Source organism: Centruroides sculpturatus, unplaced genomic scaffold (assembly GCF_000671375.1).
Source record: "Centruroides sculpturatus isolate CEXI.00-Female unplaced genomic scaffold, Cexi_2.0 scaffold1387, whole genome shotgun sequence".
NCBI classification, from domain to species: Eukaryota; Metazoa; Arthropoda; class Arachnida; order Scorpiones; family Buthidae; genus Centruroides; species Centruroides sculpturatus.
The window spans coordinates 185592-200305 of record NW_019385651.1 but is presented as its reverse complement, the minus strand read 5'-3'; the positions used below and the strand labels follow the sequence as shown (position 1 = coordinate 200305).

At 30.4% G+C, this 14714-nt stretch overlaps 1 protein-coding gene across 1 annotated transcript in view; it reads right to left on the bottom strand.

The window, feature by feature from the left end:
* Positions 1-372: 372 nt before the first annotated feature.
* LOC111640888 (12 kDa FK506-binding protein-like) overlaps positions 373-14714 on the bottom strand; it is a 75719-nt gene continuing 61377 nt past the window's right edge. The window contains exon 5 of the mRNA XM_023386969.1: positions 373-769. Within this exon, the coding sequence (XP_023242737.1) occupies positions 715-769 (55 nt within the window). The 3' untranslated portion in view covers positions 373-714. The remainder of the gene's footprint in view (positions 770-14714) is intronic.

Below are 14714 nucleotides of genomic sequence, written 5' to 3'. Positions count from 1 at the left end.
ATTAAGAAAATGGGAAAACAGTTTCCAGTAACTATGCAAAGCCAAAGCTGAAGAAAGGTAGGAAATTTCAATTCAGTCTATTGAAAATTCTAATTGAAAAACCAGAATTTGCAATAAACTTCTACAGAAACTTTAGTTTTATATTGCTAATTTATATTTCTTCACTCTGAATATTTCCAAAATTTTAAATTATGTTTAAAGACCAGAAAGTGTTTCTAACTAACAAATATTTACCAAAGCAGAAATTTGCTTGAAATTTATATTAGCAAATATATAAATACTGAAAAATTTTTTCAGTTGTGTTTTAAATTTATGCAATATAAAATTTGTATATAAAAAAAAAGCTTAATAAACAAAAATAAATGTACAAGCATTATAATAATATAAATAAATGTTGTTAATAATTTATGAATATAGACAATAAAAAATTTTTGGTTACCTTTATAAGTTGTTGGAAATAATTAAATATATATTTCAAAACAAAGGAATTTTGATGTATCAATATGTAATTTTAGTATATAGCAATAGTTAAATTTCTTAAAGTAAAAATATTAAATGCTTTCTGTACAAGTACAATAAAATTTTTAAAAAATCAGTAAAAGATGTGAAAACCTTTATAAATCACATCAAATTAAAAGCAATTTAAAATAAAAAAAAAGTTTAGTAGACAGGTAGCTGATATTCAAAACTGATGTCACAAAAGGTTGAATTGAGTTATTCTAACTTAATAAGCTCGACATCAAATGTTAGAGTTGCATTTGGTGGAATAGTATTAATGTTAAGGTAAAAATTTATTTAATATTTAATAATAATAATAATAATAATATATTAAATAACTTCAGATAAATATACATTATACTTACATATACATTAAGATAAAAATAATATACATTTTTCAAATTATACTATGGATCCTCACACTTTGTGATTGATTCATTATTCTATCAAACCTTTTCTTTGAGAGTTCTTTGACTCTCACAGTAAGATTTGTCTCACACTAGTTTATGAAGGCTACTTACTAAACCAAATGATGATAAGCCAATTAATGTTACTTGTTTTTGAAACTGTCATACTAAATTACTTATTCTAGTGTATAACAAATCCAACACCTATATCATGTCACTTCTATAACAAATTAAAACAAAATTTTCTATAGTAACCACATGACATTCTATTATCCAATCTAAAGTAACAATCTAATGAGCCCATTATTTAGGAAGTGTCAGCACTCATCTAACTAATGTACCTGTACAGTACATACAATTCATTTTTGTTTTATCAATGTGGAATTAAAAAGACTCACTATTTTGTCAAAAAATGCCTAGAAGCATAAGAGTAGAATGGTCAAGTAAATTCTAGATCTAAAAGAATATGGACAACTGAGACCCCTGATGGCCGTGAAGTCCGACTTGAGCAACATCAAGTAAGAATGGCTTTGTCAAGGGCTACATATCTACTCTTCTCAATTCTTCAATTGCTTCTTTCTCATAAAAATATTCCATCATGCTTGATGGGAAATTTCTAGTTAAAAATATAAAAACTTTTTAATAATAAAAATATCATAACAGATGGTGCAACACAGGCAGTTTTAAATGTTGCTGGAAAAGTTAAGCAACTTGTTGCTGGATTTTTTTTCTATTAATAGACAAAAAACAAAACTTGCTTCTTAAAAAACAGAAAAAGCCTTGTATTTATTTAAAAAGTTCTGGTGAGACATATCTCAAAGTATACAATTTAGACAGGCACATAAAAAATGCACTGCATGAATGCTGTCAGTGCATCACTAATAAATACAATAATGGCTAAACTGATTGCATCACTCCTGATTGCCATAGCACACAGTTTGGGAACCACTTCCTTATGGCACTGTAAAAACCAAGCTGATAAAAGTCACTAATATAAGCCCATTAATGATGTAAATGCAGCATTTTAGGTAATTCACATTTATCATTTTAAACATTTCAATAAAGAAAAAGTGACTTGAGAAAATAAAAAAAGCTGTTGGAATACTAAATAAATATTACAACACAATAAAAATTATATGAAATTATTCTATAACAAACATTTTAATTTCACACTTGTAACAAACAATATATATATGTTAAACTCAAAACCCAAAATCCACCAGAACCTAATCCTACTAGACAAAATTAGTTCTAACAAAGTCTCTTTGTTAATTCTAGTTTTAACTAGTTAAATCTAAAAATCACTGTCTAGTGTTTGTAAAATCTAGTTATGTAAATACTTCAAAAGCTATGTTTTTGAAGTATTTACAATTTTACTAGGTAAAACTTTCTTACTGAAATAAATCATTTAAGTGTTTCAACAAGTTTAGATTACCAGCCGAACACAATGACCCCTTTTGCCACTCAGACTGTCCGTCCTACAACCCATATTGTAGACTCAATTTAACACTCATGTTGCTGTTCACTATTTCACGAGACAGAAATGACCTTGTAGACCAAGTCTGTGCTATTTATCTCTGAACAATTTCCTCACAGTATCCTGTGTAACCTGTAATTACCAAATTACCAACAAATTTAGAGGTGACTATTTTTTATCCAGTGTGTTTATATTTGTATTGTATTTAATATGTTAAATTTAGACATTATTATTATTATTATTTCATTTGTCAGTATAGTTGTTGTTGTGATGTTTACTTAATTTTGTGATTTTGTAAAGATAATTATACAATTAAAACTGTAATTTCAAACCAGTTCTTAGAAAAACCTTTTTTGGAAGTTCTTGGTTGTATTATGTAAATCATGAAAATTACTTAAGACAGTTAACTACAAAGCTTATCAAGGTCATTTGTAATGTAGAATGTTTTTTAAAAGTTTTACAAATTTACAAGGTCAATACTGGTAAATGAGTGATGTATATGGTTTAATTAATAATATAATATGTATAATTTATTCTTAAAGCTTCAATTTAAGGTGTGATTAAATTTTAAATTCTTAGAACACCAAGTGGGATACACACCAAATGTCACTCTAATCTATTACCAGATTAGAAGTGATAGTCTATGAAAAAATGTAGCAAGTTTAATTATTTTAAGTAATGTCAAAAGCTAAATTTGTAGTCTTTTAATTGAACTTTTTATTTTATTTTAAGCTGAAGAATTTTTTAAGATAACTGTAAAACCTACATTTAGAAATCCAGCAATGAGTTGCTTAACATTCCCAGCAACATTTAACCATAATAATAAAATATCATAACAGATGGTGTCACACACATTGCATATGTGGAACCATTTGTTACAATATTGTTATTTTTTATATTTTTAATTATTATAAAATGGCAACAAGTTTAATTTTGAAGGTAGGGATGGATTTTATAAAAAAATTATAAATGTTAATAATGAGTAAAAATCAACCACTTTTTACTAACCTTTAACATGCAGTCTTTTTTATTAATGTAATCTAATGTTTTCAATCACATTAATTGATCTTCGTTAGGATCGAACAAACAATTTTGAATTTATGACAAATGAAACCGATTAAAGAACATTTTAACTTAAAAATAACCACTTTTAAAGCGTTTAAAGTAAGTGCAGTTTGAGAAGAATGAGTAAAATCATCATTAAGTACAACTCTACTAGAGATATGACACACAACCCCCTTTATCTCCCCATTCTATTGACCGTTAACTACCAAAATTTAATAGCATCAATCCCCCAATACACAAACCACCCTACAAACATTCATACACACAGAAAAACACATGAATTTTTTTTGCATTTTTCAATGTTTCAAGGGCCCAAGTTCAAAAATGTAAAAATCTTGGGGGGAGTCAGTTTTTGATTGATTGCCATACTTTTCCTGTTATATATAACAGAGGGAACATATGGCAATTGTATAGTAAACTGTAAGTTAAGTAAAATTCAAGTTCAAGGTTGTGCAGTTGTCACATTTGCTATTTGGAAACATAGAAGAAAAGGATAAAATAATTCCTACTATATTAGCTCCATCCAAATCCCTGTAAGCACACTAACATTATTGTCTGAAGTTAATAAAAAATATCCAGGATGAGGATAAACTTCGAAAAGTCATTGATCAAATAAATGTAGAGCAAGAAGAAACTGAAAATGTTAACAAAGAGAACAAAACAGGAGGTGTTAGCTGGTTCATTGCCAAATATAAATATCTCTTTAGTAAGAAAAGCAGCCAATGAAAATTTAAAGAAGCAAGCCAAGAGAATGAAAATGATTTCAGATGCAACACATCCCCTGGACTGATATAGGAGGTAATGATATTTTAAGTTCTGGATTTGAACAGAGCAAAAGAAGACATTCAAAACCTCGTGGTTATGTTTGAAAGGAATGAAGACTGTCTGTACAAGATTGGGACAAAAGATGAAGTTTTGAATAAGCCATATGATAGGTATGGTCACTTATGTTTAATAAGGTTAAAATAAATTTTAAACTGAAAGTTAAATGAAAAACAGTTGATAGATAATTTTGCTAATTTTTTCATATCCAAATTTGATGTTTCTTCTTCTAGGTACTGTAAATCATGAAATTTCACAAAGGAATGCTAACTGGAACAAAGCAAGCATTCTTTTGCTGTGCCATACAATTAGTATTACACTTCAATGCTTCTGCAAGAAACAAGAAAATCTCTGAATCTTGAAATGACATTATATGCCTTGTTCAGTAAAGAAAAGTGTACAGGTAACCCCTGTATAACACGGTAGTTATGTTCCAAAAACTGCCGTGTTATGCGAATCCATGTTATACGAAACAAAGAACTAATATGAAAAGGAGGGTTAGGTTCCAAAAATTAAAAAACATGCTAGTATATTTTCATAATTAAGATAAATATCTTCATTAAAAATTTTAAAGTGATACATATTAATATAAATTAAACAATGTTTTCTTCGTCATCACTAAAAACACTATTAATTAACCGAGAGCGTTTTCTTTTTGGCAAGTTATCCTTATCCTCTGAGCATTTTTCTGCATTATCTTCAGATCCATGCTTTACCTTTTGAAAAAAGTATGTAATTTTAGATTTCTTGCTTCTAGTTAAAAGATCTTTATAAATTTCCTTATATGGTGCTAAGCACTTATGAAGAATAAAGCAAGTATGGAATAAGGGAAAAACATTCGGCAACATCAGAAGAGAAGCGTCGCGATCTGGCAACATTGAAACAAGTTTCGAGAAGGACCACGTGTATCGACAGAAGGCGAGAAGAGAAAATTTTCATACTTAAGTACTAATAGTTCATGAAAATAATAATTTTCGTAAACTATTATTACTTAAGTATGTAAAAATTTATTACATTTCCTGTTGTACGAGGGTTTTACCCAATTCTCGAACCGTGTCAGAGTAGATCCGTGCTATAAAAGTACCGTGTTATACGGGGGATGGTACCAATTCTCGAATCGTGTTAGAGTGAATCCGTGCTATAAAAGTACCGTGTTATACGGGGGATGGTACCAATTCTCGAACCATGTTAGAGTGAATCCGTGCTATAGAAGTGCCATGTTATACGGCGTTTACCTGTACTATCTACTGATAATGATTAAAATAATAGGCCCAATGAAGTTTATTCACTAATTACAATTGCTGTTTTTTTCATAATTACAATAAGCTTTTACTAAAATCATGTTCTAATGGTAAGGAATTTTAGTCAATATTTCTTACTAGCTAGAATCCATTTTTAGTTCATACTAATGCTGTCAACTACATTTTTTGATTCTATCAATAGATTTAACTAGTTAAAACTAGAATTAACAAAGCAACTTTGTTAGCACTATAATTGAGTATTGAGCATTTCAATATTTTCACATTTTTCATCTGAAATGAATCATCATCATAAAGTAAGATCCAGAGTATTTCATATAGGAATTAAACTTACATCTAAAAACTCATTTTAAGATTTGGCAATAAAAGATCAAGAATTTCATTATAAAACTATTAATTAAATGGATACATAATTATGCCACAACACCCACACAGCAGTTTCTTTCCAATATTACTCACTTACGCTATCGCTGATGTTACTTGGAAATCATCATCAATATTGTTCTTATTTTACAATAGTCCTCTCAGTGCATTAGTTACAGCCTCTGTCCTCTAGACTGAAAATGATGACCTTTCATTTTTGTAAAGAGAAAGTTGCAGACAACAAGATTAGGACTGTATAATGAATATTGAGCAATGATAATTTTCTGGGGCAAAAAGTCACACAATGATTGAAGAGCAAGCAGGAACACTGTTGTGATAGACAATACATCCATCACACCAATTTGGGAGAGCATGACATGTGTCTTTAAATGGTCCAATATAATTAGATAAAATTTTATTAAGCATCTGCTTTAGATAGCAGATACTTAACAAAATTTGAACATCCTTGAGCAGACCAGCATGGATATTGAAGAACCAATGCTGATTCATTTTTCCACAAGCCTCAATACTACTGTTTGCAAAAATTAATAAAACATTTTGCAGCAATGAAACATTATCAGGCCTCAGAACAGAAAAATGACTTCAAAATAAATAAGAACAGTAACTCAAAACAAGGAGAAAGTGACTAAACAGTAAATGAAATAAAATTAGTTGACAATGATGATATACTTATTTGTAAGGAGTCGAGTCCAAATAGTATTTTATGTTTATGGGTTTTGTTTCATTTGACATTATAATTTAGTTTGAGAATGTTTTGTCATGTTTAAAGGACAATAACTTATTTTCATTATTAACTAGCAGATAAGCCCAGCGTTGCTTAGGCAAAAAGTAACGATAGCAAAGATTAAGATTATTACATTACCAGCCAATCACACAGAATGCAAGAATTAGGTTCCCCTGTTTCCAGACTAATTAGAAAATTTTTAGATGGGTCTAAAATTATGTTTGATTTAACACAAAAAACTGCATCTGCACCTGTAAATCTTGCACGTTGCTTTCTGTTAACACTTCCATTGTTGAAGCCTTAATCCTGTCCCTTTCCCCATGGGGGGGATTTCAAAAAAATCCCTTGTTAGTGTGCATTCTCATGATGTACCCTAACTGTGTACCAAATATCAAGTTTCAACTCCTAACCATGCTGAAATGCTCATATACACGCGCGTCATCTATCATAGGATAAATGTACTATGCCAGAAACCTTCGCGGGAGTATCTTAAACAACTTTCCAAAGTTACATGGCAATTGGATAAATGGTGTAGTAATGCATGAAGGACAGATAGCAATACATTCATTTTTATATATATAGAAGAAGACTAATAGTAATTACGAATAAAGCAACCATAATTTGTAATACCACAAACTGAGCATCCAGCTATTGGCACTATTTGCTGCAGTGGCATAATTTAGAACGAATACTCGCACAGGGTCTAGACGTGCATTTCTCATGTGTTTGTGCAAGAAATTTGTTTCTGCATAAATGGTGTCATGATTGCAAATTCTGGTCCAAAACGTTCATTTTCATGTGTTTTTCCCTCTTCTTGCATTTGCATAAATGCAGCCTTATAGTGAAGACTCGAATAGATGCCAGTCTGTGACAAAACCAAAATCAGAACCCAGGAATTTCTGGTTTTGTTTTCGAGTGCATCGTATCCCAGTTGGTTGACCAAAATTAGTGAAATAGGTCATTAATTATCCTTTGCTATGTCTGTATATTTTGATCTGGTCTTTACTTGGTTTCTTTATTTTTTGTAGAACATAACATAAGCTAGTAAGCACTGGGTTGGTCAGCAGTTTGTTAATTAAATGAAGGTGTTTATTAGAAGATATACAGCATGTATCAAAAAAAAAAAAAAAAAACTGAGATCACCTGTATACAGTTTTTTCTAATAAGTTAGCTTCTTAAATTTTGCAAATTAAAATTTTTAATTGGTTAAAATGATTAATTAGAAAAAAGTTTTCAGAGTCACAGAATTATTAAAACATTTCATTAAATTAAATAAAAAATTCAGAAACAAAATGCATAACTTCCCCTGTGAAAATATGACGACATAATAGAACAAATTTAAAATTAGTCTGCGGTGCCATCCATTAAGAGATTTTGTTAAAAAACAGCTTTTATATTATTAATAATTACAAAACTGCAAATAGTTTAATTTTGAGGGTAGAGATAAGTTTCATATAAAATTATAAATGCAAATAACGAGTAAAATCTTCATGAAATCCAACTCCACTTGAGTTATGACACTTGATCCTTTTCTATCTCCCCACTCCTCAATCTACAGTATAACCACCAAAATTTAATAGCATCAATACCCTTTATACACAAGCTTACCATGCTAAATTTTGTTTCTTAATTAATTAATTTAATCATTACCCCATCCTGAGATATTCAATGAAATAGATCCCAACACACACATGCAATTTTTTGTTGTTGTCATTTTTAGATTCAGGAGGTCTCAAAATGCAGAGATTTGCAAAAAACTCAGAGGATCAAATTTGACACAATTCCAGTATTTTCCCATATTATATACATAACAAGCTGAGAAAGTAAAACACTGTTTTTATTTACACACCTCGGTGTTAATGTGGTTGTTGATTAATTTATTAAATTGTTCCTTAATAAACTTTTCAAAATTTTATGAAATATTAACAACTCGAAAAAATTTAATCGATAATTTTTGTTACACTATCAAAATTATTGAAACAAAAATTGAAAAATGATAAACATAATTTAAAAGGACACTATCATTTTTTTGCACTTGGTTTTCATTTTTAGACTTGTTTATTATTTTAGACCTACCCTCAAATTGAAGTTGTGAAGAGCTTGGAAGAAATTAAAATACTGTACTTTGGGAAAAAAAAATGTTGACGTTAGACTGGGCACTCAAATTTATGATATTGTGTAACATTTTCAAGACCTCAAAAGTCATATAATAACACAAAGTTTTCTATGTGCAACAAGAAAAAGATATTATGGGCATCACAATTTAAGTATTTAAACATTAATTAATGAAGTAATATGTGACAGCTTGGTATCACAGAAATACTGTTGCATATAATGGCAGAAAATGTGAGAAATAGTGACAATTGCCGAAATAGTTGAGAAAAAGTGACTTAATTTAAAAATAGTGAGTGAGAAATAATTAGTAGTAGTGATCTGTTTCGAGGCCTGCATTATATATATAATATATACAGTATATCTAACTGAACAAATGTGTTTATACATGAAAGCTGTCACTTGCCATGTAATAGTGGAACTCTTATTACCAAGTTAGGCTGAGACTCCACTAGCATAAAAATGAGCATAAAAACTCACACCGTAAATACTTTTAATCATATGACCTATTTGCATTTACACTTGGATTGCAGTGGAGGTCCAGCTTTACTAGCAAAGGTTTTACTTCAATGGTACTATCAAAGTTACAGTTGTATATGTGATATATCGATATAAAATTAATTATTATATTCTACAATTTTTGTATTATAATTACAAATGTAGTAAAAATAATATCTTTACTTTCATATATTAACTTTTTATCATCATCATAGTATTATTATTATTGTTATGTTTTGTGAGTTATACTCAGTTCACACCGGTGGCTGTATACTATGCCGGACCAAAGTCAAGGCATAGCAACCAAAACAAAACTAAAATTAAAGAAGTGTGTCAGTGTGTGTGTCTGTATTCAGGAATTTCCTAACAATGTGGCATGTATTCAATATAGTGGCCTTCTGTAGTGTGATGTATGTATTTCTACTCAATTGTAATGTTCCCAGGCTTTTGTGTAGTGTGTGTGGTATCACACCTGTACAGGAGAGAACGACAGGTACAATAAGCACCCTATCCATCCTCCACAGATGCCTGATTTCCTGGGCGAGTTCTGTGTACTTGCTAATTTTTTCAGTGCATGTGTTTTGTACATTGTGAGTGTTTGGAATGGCTATGTCTATAATGTATGTGATTTTATTGTGTTTGTCAATGAGTGTGATGTCTGGTCTGTTGTGGTAAATTGTTTTATCTTTATTATTATTATCATCATTATTGATGAGACTATGTCTCGTCTCTAAAATTGCACTGCTGTCAATGGCTGCACACCTTAAAGGTATGAAATGACAAGCGCTGCAATTTGGCACAGAGTATTTGGTGCCCAAATCATGTGTATATAAAATAAACCAGACTTGTAGATAGTCAGGCAACTGAGAACCAGGACAAAATAAAATATGAAATGCTGAGACTGTTTCTACAAACAGGCATGAGTGAGAGATTTGCGCATGCATTGCTTGCGCTCTCCAAGACTTAGTCTAGTCCCAAGAATGGCGTCGCTGTTTTACTTGTTTTTTTAAAAATCATATTATAGTATATTATTAAGGTATTATACTGCACTTATATGCTTAGCATTTTATTATATACTTATCTAAATTGAAGAATTTTCCTTTTGCTGTCCATATTGCTTGTTTTAGGCATACATTCTTCAATCAGGATGCCTCGTCATATATACATGGATACTTTCAGATGTTTTCAATAAATCTTTTCAGATCTACTCTAGGTTTTTTCAAAGTAGCCATGAGAGAATGTACATAAAAGCTTGTTTCCCTCCAATTTTCATACAATGTCACAATGACAGATTCCACTGACTTCTGATTGGTTGATAGATACCGTTCTATGGATGTATTTGAGTTGAGAGTTGAACACTACTTAACTCACTTTATGCTCATTTACAACCTGTTCCAGCATAAAATATCATTGTCATTTAATTAAAAGTAATTACAGCGTGGATTTTTGTGCTAGTGGAGTCTCGGCCTTAGTAGGTAATAGTAAGATTCTTATTACAAACTTCATTTATAAAATGCTATGGAGACTGAAAACATTGTTCATATGGGAATCTTATTACCAAACCTTATATACTGTAATAAAGATTTTAAAGTATTACTTAAAAAATATTATATTAAAGTTTGCATTTCAAAAAGAACTTTCACAACTACCTAGGACAATATATTAATGTAACTTGTTATAGACAGTTTCTTACATTTCACAAGTTCTAACTGTCTAAATTAAGTACACTTCTAGCCCAAATACACATTAAATAAATAGCCTATCAAATTGCAGCCACAATAAAAATGGTTTATCACATCAAGATGAGAAGGAACTAGACTCAAATTATTCAAATATAACTTTAATTAATATGAGGAATACATTTTGAGTACACAGACTCTTCATTTTTACAAAAAATTTTTAAAAAGTTTCTTCAAAGACAATACATACAAATGTGTCTTTATTCCAATCCAGTCCTTTCAAATGGTTGCACTTCATATAAAATTAAGTAACTATATGAAGTGCCACTGCCAGAGGGATATTTTAACTGTTTTACATTTAGAGGTGGACGAGCAGCCTATAACAAAAGGTTGACTCAGCCATGAGATTGTTAATTCTTCAAATGTGCATTTGAAAGGACTGGATTAGAATAAAGACATGTATTGTCTTTGAGAAATCTTTTTAAAAATTTTTTGTAATGATAAATTCGTCCTGGCCATATTTTTATATTAAACTCCTCATTTGTTTAATATGTTTCTAACTGTCTGTAACAAGAATTACATTATTCCATTGTTAAATTTCATAAAACCAAGCAATTTAAAAGATGAAAATAACAATTGTAAAATTTTCACCAGAACTTCATGTCAGTCTGAAAAAATAAATCCCCCAGCAAACAATATTAAAAGACCTTTATTCTATTGCTATTTTAATGAAATGAAATATCTAAAAACAAACATTTTCAATTTAAAATTGCTCATTGTAATCTTAATATCAAATGTTAAGATACAGCATACATCTTGATTATCTCTTCTATATGTTGAGATTAATTTGTATCAATGTATAATTCGTGTCAGACTTATTACTGTTACTAAAGAGTGAAATAAAAATTTAAAAAAATACTTAAATTTAATCTATATATAATATGTCTCAAGCCCAGATTAGGGTTTCTCATTTCCCGGTATTTTGCTTGTCCCGGGATCCCGGGATAAAAGTGAACTGTTTCCCGGGATCCCGGGATAGAATTAATTATTTTTAAGGTATACAAAATATCTTGAAATCAAATGATATAATTATTTTCCATTTTTTAAAGTAATTTTAAAGTTTTGTAACCTCCAAAATCATATTAATAATGCTGTGTTAGGTCTATAGGCCTATAATAAAAATTACCTTTAAATAACGTAGAAATTTTCACAAATAGAAAAAAATTAATTAAAGTTTGCTGGAAACTGCATACAACAACAACAAAAAAAATGTTTTGAATTGAGTTAAAAATTAAAAAAATGAACTTCTAATTTAGAAGGTAATTTTCGTTTTTTAAATAAAATATAATACAAAATATTGCAAACTTTTATAAGATTTTAAAAAGCAAAGATGGTCAATACTCCGATAACTCACTCTAATTCTTATTTTAGTAATGAAAAGTCTTGCCACCGAGAATGCCCTTTCCGATTCAATTGATGTGATTGGAATAGTGTTTAATGCATTTAAGAGAAGACAGATATTATGTGTTTTTTCACCTGTAGCCTGGAAGCTTTCGAGTTCGTTTTCGAGATTGTAGTACTTCTTTCGCTCTCTAGTATTCTTGATTTGTCTACCTTGGCTGCTTTAATAGCGGCATCAAGCTTAGAGCTCGATAATTCGGCAATTCATTTGGCTTTAATAATCAGGTTTATGAAGAAAAACTTCATACTTGCAGACTTTGTACTCGTTTGTATCCTTGCCCAATTTGCACAATCTGGCGTCAGGCATTTATTGAAGCTACTGGGCATGGTTAAAACTCAAGACAGCGTAAGCACAATTATTCCAGATATTACAGGTTCCGACAAGTAAAGAATTTTTATAGTCATGCCACAAATAAGCTATATATTGATTATTGACCATTTGTGACATGCTATAACGAGCAAAAATTTAAAAAAACTAATAGGTAGGTTTAAAATTAATAAATACAAATGTATTCTGGCAGTGAATGAGTTAATTATGCTTTCTATTTGCAAAACTCCTCAACCTTAACACAAAATAAGAAAAAAAGTGAATTTTTAAGAAATTTGCGGGATTTCCCGGGATATTTCCCGAGTTAAAAAAACAACCGGGATCCCGGGATCCCGGAATCTCGTTTCAGAAACCCTAGCCCAGATTATAATTCTAGTCCATAATTGGTCTAAAGAATAATTAATTAACTTCTACAATTTATATAGACCAGGAAACAAATACCAGACAGAGATCTAAGGGCAGTATGACTGGTAATAAATCTAAAATGTCTGTAAAGTAAAAGCTCTGAGTTCAAATCTCACTTTCAGTCAATGTTTTCTTTCAAAATTTTAAAAATAATTTTAATCATTAATCTTAATACAAGATCCCAAATTCAAGTAAATAATAACTAGGTCATTGTGCAACTTAGTCATATCGCAATAGAATTGAGGCAGAGCCAGAAAGAAAGAAATTATTCTTGTGCTTATTAGGCACAGAAGAGGCAATCCTTGTACCTGATGGATGAGACAAATGAATTTTGCACTTGCCACCACAAAACAGTCTATCCTTGTACTTATATATATGGCTAGAGCATTTGGCACCAGAGGCAAACTTAAATATGGTGTCTTTTAGATAAGCCTTTCATTAGTCTGTTAAAAAATTGAAAAATTATAAAATTGCTTAAAAAAATAAAAATAGCTATATTTCTAAAAATTTTTAAAGATAAAAGATAGAAAACCAGTCTCTAAGCTAAAACATTCAATTGACACCAATTCTAAGGTAAGGAATTACAACAGTTATTTTTATTCATTTTAACTAGTGATGTGCCAGATCGTTAAAAATGTGTATCCACAGATATGGATACGGACATGGATCTCAACTTTCGTACTCAGTCAGCGCCGGTGTGTGTGTGACCTTGGACCGATAGTTGACGCTTTGCATTAATAACACAATGTGTTTTGACTTGCACTGCACGTGTTTTTGTTTATAGTGTGAAAGTGTACTAAATTAGAATTCACCACAAAGGCAGACAGGATAAAGTAACAAAAGTTGATATAATTTTCCAATTAAGTTATTTCGCATCTTTATACAGATTCTATTTTGGGGGATTCCAACTTCACGGTACAAACAGTAGCATGCGAAATTACAGCGATAATAATAGTACGCTGCACCCAAAGCATGTGTACAATACAGATCCTGATTGTGACAATATAACCTGGAACCTTAAAACTAACCTTAAACACTAACTTAACACTAATAACAGAAAAAGGGATAGAATTAAGAAGACAGAAAAAATGGTAGATAAGATAGAAATAGGGATATCTGGGGTTTTGTCCCTTTTTTCAGCTTGTTTCTTTATGCGTACTATTGGGTGGGATAACACACGTCCTTCTCCTATAACTGGCCAGTTCTCTTCTTCAATAATTAGGATTTTTCCTTTCAAGTCGTCAATACGACCTTAAAACATGATTTTTTTTCTGAACTTATTTCTGAACTATCCACTCATTGAAAATACGACTCCCAGTATTCTCACCTCGTCCGTACACTCTGCCGTCTGGTTTAAGTATGACCTGCTACGTCACTTCTTTTTTCTCCGGCTCCTGTTTACACCTTTGCTCCTCAAATTTCTAGGAACTGCTCATCCCACCCAAGGGACAGGGAATAGATAAGAAAGTTCTAGAAGAAAATAGAACAATAGAACAAAGGGTAGAAAGAAGAAACGAAACTAAACTAAAATTAATATTTACAAAAATATAGCGTACCGCCACAATAGTTTAGTGCAGTGTTTCCCAACCTTTTTT